This window comes from Anastrepha obliqua, chromosome 4, assembly GCF_027943255.1.
Source record: "Anastrepha obliqua isolate idAnaObli1 chromosome 4, idAnaObli1_1.0, whole genome shotgun sequence".
Taxonomy (NCBI): Eukaryota; Metazoa; Arthropoda; class Insecta; order Diptera; family Tephritidae; genus Anastrepha; species Anastrepha obliqua.
In genome coordinates, this window is record NC_072895.1 from 81,825,771 (window position 1) to 81,833,444 (window position 7,674).

At 37.0% G+C, this 7,674-nt stretch overlaps 1 protein-coding gene across 1 annotated transcript; it reads left to right on the plus strand.

Moving 5' to 3' along the window:
- Positions 1–3,336: 3,336 nt before the first annotated feature.
- On the plus strand, positions 3,337–4,661 carry LOC129244245 (uncharacterized). Its single transcript, XM_054881860.1, has 4 exons — positions 3,337–3,932; positions 4,031–4,454; positions 4,532–4,606; positions 4,639–4,661. Exons 1-4 carry the CDS (start codon positions 3,345–3,347, stop codon positions 4,659–4,661), a joined length of 1,110 nt encoding a protein of 369 aa, XP_054737835.1. The 5' UTR covers positions 3,337–3,344.
- The last annotated feature ends 3,013 nt before the right edge of the window (positions 4,662–7,674 follow it).

Genomic DNA, 7,674 nt, shown 5'->3' on the forward strand with positions numbered 1-7,674 from the left:
GAGGATTATTAAAGCCTCGTTAGGCCAAGCTGAACTCAATGTCACAACAGTAAAGGGATGTCCGCAAGGAGGAGTTCTCTCTCCACTGCTATGGTCCCTACTAGTTGATGACTTGGTGCAGCACCTAAACAACAAGGGATTCATAACCATTGGTTATGCAGATGATATATCTGTTATAATAAAAGGCAACCATGAAAGGACACTAACGGACTTAATGCAAAATGCCTTGAATGCAACATGGGAATGGTGTAAAAAGGAGGGGCTGTCGATCAACCCTAACAAAACCACAATAATCCCCTTCACAAGAAAAAGAAAGATAAAGTTTCCTGCATTGAAACTAAATGAAACAGTGATAGAACTAAAGGAAGAGGTCAAATATCTAGATTTAACCTTAGATAAAAAACTCACTTGGGAATCACATATAAATAACATAACAAAAAAAGCCACGAAATCCTTGTGGACAACCAAACAATTACTAGGGAGATCCTGGGGCCTCAGCCCTAGTATGGCCCTCTGGATATACACCCAAATGGTTAGACCAATCATACTGTATGGGGCACTAGTATGGTGGGGCAAATCTATCCAACAAACAGCGATAACCAAACTGGGAAAAGTACAAAGGCTTGCTTGCCTATGCATCACAGGGGCTATGAAAACTACCCCAACAGCTGGCATGGAAGCACTCCTTAATCTCCCACCACTTCATATAGCAATCCAAGAGGAAGCAGCTACGCAAGCACTCATGCTACACATGAAAGTAAATTTCAAATTGGGCAACCTCACCGGTCACCTAAATATCCTAAACAAAATCAAAAACACCATAAGCATGGCTCAAGTTTCAGACCACATTGACCCAACCCTCTGTTTCACAAAAGGATACTCAGTTACCTTTCCAGAGAGGATAGAGTGGAAAACAAACCCGAAATGGATGAATGATGATTCACAAAAATGGTACACTGATGGATCAAAAACACCTTACGGTGTAGGAGCAGGTGTAGTGGGACCCAGAATCCACAAATCATACACTCTCACCAGGGACACCACTATATTCCAAGCGGAACTATACGCAATAATGGAAGCAGTAAACATCATGCAACGCAGGAACCACAAGAGAGTAAGGATTAAAATACTCTCGGACAGCCAATCAGTCCTAAAAGCTCTAGATAGCTATACATACAACTCTAAAACCCTCTTAGAATGTCACAAGGCACTCAATAATCTGGCATCCAAAAATAATGTTTCATTAATTTGGGTACCGGGACATGAGGGATACGACGGCAACGAAAAGGCAGACGCTCAAGCCAAAAAAGGGGCAGATGAAAACTTCATCGGACCTAGCCCTATGTTCGGATTCAACAAAAACAACCTAAAACAAAAAATAAAATACTGGGCCAAAACTCTATTAAATCAGCATTGGAACAATGTAGAGGGTCTTAGACACTCCAAAAAGTTCCTAAGTTTCAACGCTAAAAGAGCCAACATGGCCCTCACGTTAAACAAAAAGAGCATTCGCACTCTCACAGGCGCCCTCACGGGTCACTTCACCTGCAACAAACACTTACATAAATTAGGCATAACTAACACCAGCACCTGCAGATTCTGCTGCGAAGATGAGGAGTCTATGGAACATCTCATTATCGAATGTCCGGGGTTGACGCATAGAAGGAAAAGGTTTTTAAACAAGTTCATGCTTACAGATGAAGACCTTCAATCACTCCCTCAGAAGGAGCTGGTACAATTCATAAGCATACTTAACAGTCAATAGACAGCATAGGGTGCACAATAGATCAATATGGTCGCAGTGCTAAAGGGCTACTCCTTAACCCTTTACAACCATTAACCATTAACCATAATTTACTTGTACGAGGTAAGGAAAAGAGTAACCTGCCAAGCCAAAAAATAGTTTTAAAGTAACGAAATAAAAAAAAATCGATAATTGATAATAATTTCATAATTTTTTTTTATGAGCGAGTGGAACCTCTCATCAGCATATCGGTCGTTATGGGGTCGAGGAAGCTAGCACCGCCACAACGTCAAAATCAAAAACTTTTTGTGCCCAATTTATGGGCTATTTATGGGCTAATTTTGGGCCGCAACAAAAATTTTTGGGCTCTTCTCAATCTAGAATCATTGACACTTCAAAGTGGCGGTGCCAGCTGTAAAATAGCCAGCACCGCCACAATGATAACTCGAGAACGGTTGGTCGTAGAAAAATCTCAAGGATATCAGAATTTTGGGCTATTTATGGGCTTTCAAATCCATATAAACAAGTTTTTAAAAAGTCACCCTCTCTGCATAAACTGACACCCCCACATGCATATGTCCTGTAAATAATAATGAAAACGACAAACTAAATTTTTTTCACAGCACTATTATCAAAGTTACTTGCTACTCAACACTATTCAGTTGCAAAAAAAAATTTTTTATATTTTTTTGTCATTTTTATTCACGCAAGTTGAGGAGGGGGGTGTTAGTGTACACAGAAAGGGTGGTTTTTTTTTGTTTTGTTTGTATGCATTTGAAAGCCCATAAATAGCCCAAAATTTTGATATGCTTGAGATTTTTCTACGACCAATCGTTCTCGAGTTATCATTGTGGCGGTGCTGGTTGTTTTACAGCTGATTTGCAAAACTGGCAATTACTTGAGAGCTAAACGAGTCTAAAAAATTTTGTTGTATCCCATCATCAGCCTATAATGCAGACAATATTGAATAAATACGATAATTTCTTCAATACCTTTAATGTATCAAATATTTAAACATAAAATTTTTTTATGGGTAAACTAAATGATATATACATAATTCAGTCAAAAGGCCATACTTCGATTTTGCTCTGGCATAACCTTTCATCATTCACAGATTTTTGCATGCTGAATCGAACGATATAAAAATTTTTTCTTACATTTTTTTGAGAATTTAGAGAGTGGCAAGGAAAGATTGAGAGAGCGAAAGAGATGGCAATATTATCTTTCTCTCACTCTCTCTCTCTCTCTCTCTCTCTCTCTCTCTCTCCCTCTCTCTCATACACATTGTGTAAGCGTAAGGCGCCAGGGGTGTTCAACGACCATGTTTCCATTGTCACAAGCATTCATGATTATTAGGTGTCAGTCTCAAATTATTTTTGAACTTGCAATTTTTTAATTTTATCAAGCAAATTGTGAAATTGTTTTTTGTATAAAACAGTATTTTTACGAAATTTTCTTATACTTCTCGACCAAAGTATACTAACTGTATCATTCAGTAACGCATTCATTTCTTTTTTTGTTGTTTGAACGATTGTTCCGAGAATACTATATTACTTTCAATTATGGCAGAGTTCCGGCGACGAGCAGCTGCAGTGAGTCAATGTTCAATAACATCAGAAACCGATATTTTGGAAACATGACATTTCCAATTCGTGTGGATGATTTTATTGTAAAGCATACAGACATCATTGATGGGAAAATGCATATGAGTGGAATAGATACGACACCGACGATGTCTTCACAACAATCGCCAACAGATGTGAATTCTCCACGATCGTTCTGCAAGGAACCACTTCATCGTGATTCCTCAGTTACTTGCAAAATTTGCACGTCCTCGTTTGCTGCAACGATTCCTGAAGATGAGCCACTGGACAAGCATCTGTGTCAATTGTGTCTGCGGATGTCAAAAGAGGAAATTGAGAACATTCTGGCCTCCAGAACTTATGAAAATTGGTACGGGCTAGTGGCAAAAGAGGAAAAAAAGAAAATAGCCGTAGAAAAAAAACGAAAAGTTGAAACACAATCACTATACTTGCAGCCGAATTTTACCGAAAATCAGCTTTTACTGCATCAATCACTTAAACGCTTTCCAGTATTAAAAAATGGAAATAGTTGCACTGCACCTGTACCAGTCGATGGAAAAGCCACAGTTTTATCAAACACTTGTGCATTTGATTCCATTGCTCAGGTAATATATACACGCATCATAGCGAAGTTTCCAATAAAAACAATTAATATGATAATTTTGTTATTGTATTGTTATGCAATTGTTACATTTTATTTCAGATCTTCACGGTTGCATGTTTTGACGATGCCGATTTTATGGAGTGCTGCAAAAAATCAAAACTGATTTTCTTCGATCTTATTGCAAGCATGAGTACCCACCAACTGAATTACGGCATGTACATTACGCGAGCAAAATTATTAAAATCGTTGATGCCATTTCAAGAAGGAGAGGAAATCGACGCAGTGAAATGCCAAATTAACGCTGGAGAATTATGCGCAAAACTGTTTTCAAAAATTCCCAGCTTTACAACGATCAAAACTTGTAGTACTGGCTGCGCTCCCATAGAAAAGGATTGGCCAACAGTTTTAGTGCCACTCAACGAAATAAAACAAATTCCTCAGTATTTGGAGGAATCTGTATTTATTAGACATGCAAAGCCATGTCGAAACTGCAAAATAACAACAAATATTGATTTTCGAATTGGTGTGCATCAATTTATAAATTTATTTTCTTATTTTTGTAATATTTTACTTTATTTAATTAAAAAAATTTTATTTTAGGGCCCTTTGCAATAGTCGAGATATACCCTGTAGACGATAATAACTGCAATATACAACTGAAGGATATTCAAAAATGTATTGAATTTAAGAATAAAAATAAACTGCAGCTACTTGGTGCCGTCAAATTTAGAGAATTTATTTCTCGAAAAAATACAAGAAATCAAGAAATGAAAAAATTAAAAACCGCCATTGAGAATAAAGAAAATATTCTTTCAAAAAACGAAGGTAATGAATCGCTAACACCAAAAATTGCCATGAAAGTATTAAAAATTATGATTCTTTTTCAGTTCCGGTAAATGGCCATTACACGGGTCTTGTTTTGTGTGGAGATAACTCATGGATAGAGTTTGATGATTTTAATCCCCAACAAAAGCCAAAAAAAATAAAAGACTGTACGTGGCTTCAGCCACATGTAGCCATCTATAAGCTTAAAAAATAAATATTTATTTTAATGAATAGTTTGTTTTTATATTTACTGTATGAAATTATAAAACCTATATGATAATATAGTTTAATTAAAGATATTTAATTTTTTTTTTGGATCTCAAAATCAATAAAAAAAACTATATATTTTCGTGTGATTGCGATTTTTTTCTTATCACTATATGACACATCTGTTAGTTTGCCTACAAAAAAGGTTCAATCATCAAATATTAACTCTATTAAATAGGACACTAAAAAAATTACTTATCCATACAATATTGTCTACTTTATGCGCTGCAACAAAATTTTTTGGACTTGTATAGTTTTCGATTAATTCTCAGTTTTGCATATCAGCTGTGAAATAGCCAACATTGGTACAGCGATAACTCGAGAACGGTTGATCGTTCACTCAACATTCATTTATAAAAAATTTAAAAAATTTATTAAAAATTATTTTGCAGCTGAATACTATTAAGAAGCATGTAACTGTAATGATACTGCTGTAAAAATTATTTAGTTTGCCATTTTCATTATTATTTACGCGAAAATTGAGTGTGGGTGTTAGTGTACACAGAGGGGGTGGTTTTTTTTTGTTTTGTTTGTATGCATTTGAAAGCCCATAAATAGCCCAAAATTTTGATATCCTTGAGATTTTTCTACGACCAACCGTTCTCGAGTTATCATTGTGGCGGTGCTGGCTATTTTACAGCTGGCACCGCCACTTTGAAGTGTCAATGATTCTAGATTGAGAAGAGCCCAAAAATTTTTGTTGCGGCCCAAAATTAGCCCATAAATAGCCCATAAATTGGGCACAAAAAGTTTTTGATTTTGACGTTGTGGCGGTGCTAGCTTCCTCGACCCGTCGTTATGTTAGCTTGACACAGCAGGAAAGCTTCTTGAAAGTCTGATTAAGCCTCGACTGGCCGCCGTCATAAATTACGCCAAAGGCCAATCAGACACGGAAAGTCTACAGTAGGGGCTATCGAAACTGTCATAAGCAGCGTAGGGGCATGGCAACAGTGCAGTATTCAACCCCAACGTATAGTCCTTCTTGCCGCCTTAGATGTATGGAACGCTTTCAACAACGTAAGATAGGCGGACATATTGGTCGCCTTAGAGCTAAGATTCAAAATTCCGGCATACCTACAGCGCATAATTAGGCATTACTTGCGCGACTGTAAACTCAAACCCCAGAGGGTTCTCAATATACTTCTATATATATCTCCCAAGCAGAGTGACACAAGGATCAATTCTTGTGGATCATCAGCAACGACGAGATATTAAACATAGAAATGTCTGACAGTACCTTTCTAACCGGATATCGAGATGATAATGGCGCAGTGATCACAGCACGAAACCTTGAAGAAGCTCCTAGAAAACTGAACCAAGTTATGATACGGACACAAAAGTGGCTAGATTCAAGTAGCTAATACTTCTAACTAAGAAGCACATTCCATTGCTCAAATAAACCCCAAAAAAGGTTCTAAAGTATTTAGGCATAAGACTGGACCCAAGACCAACCTTCTGGGCCCAAATAAAGCACGCAGCGGAGAAAACCGCTCAGATGGTATCCTACTCAGTAGACTGATGGCAAACATAGGCGAACCAATCCAAAGAAAACTTGCTCGTACGGAGCTGAACTGTAGACAAAATGCCCTAAAGGTAAAGCATCGATGCAACGAACGGCAGCCCTGCGAGTTGTGTCTACCTACCGCTCAGTATCAGGGTCAGCTGTTCAAGTGATAAGTGATTTAATACCGATAGATTTACTACCATTTTAGAGGAAAAAGTTGTGGGCATTCAAGAAAGAGGGTATGGAAGAAAGAGTTAAGGGGAAAGTCTACTGGCTTATTTTCCGGATTTTATTTCTAACAAAATATTGCTCGTACATAAAATCTATTTAAACTCTTATCTTTATTATATATTTGAGTTTGTGAAAAAAAAATTTTAAGTCAAAATATTCAAAATGGCCGCTGTGGCACTTCTGCAAGCGCAGGTCCGCTTTTCTTAGGTGCCTAAACGGTGTACATGAAATCTTACGTTTCGGTGATCTAAAACAAAAAAACAAAATATTGTTATCATATACATAGTATTGACTCTCGTCTGACGTAGGATTATGTCGATAAAAAATTTTGGCGTTGAAAAAAAAAATTCTTGAAATTTTTTTCTTCTTTTTTGCCTAAAATTGATGTTACTATTGTTTATAACAATTTAACAAATAACGATATCAAAAAAATCCTATGTCAGACGAGAGACACTATTACAGAGAATATATAATTAAATTTTTAAGCTGATTCATTTATCAGAACTCGAGATATCGTGTACACCGTATACAAAAACTTAGTTTCGAGAAAAATGCGTTTAAAGTTTCATGTGCCGCAGGTACGCGCTTTGGAGCGCTTCGGGAAAAGGTCGAAATTTCAACGAAGAAAAATTTAGCCAGCTGTAACACATATTGTACCTTATTTAAGAGGGTTCAAAGTATTTTTTAAGCTAATAAAAAAAAAATCGATTTTTTGAAAAATTCACAGTAGACTTCCCCCTTAACAAAGCTGCAGCGCGCGGAATAAGAGATGAAACGATAAATCTATGGCAGGACCGCTAGAGAAACGAAACACGCGGCAGATGGACGGTCAGGCTAATAAAAAACGTCAGTCAGTACATGGCACAGCAGGAAATTCAGTTGTATACTATTCAAATGCTTTTGGGACACATGTATT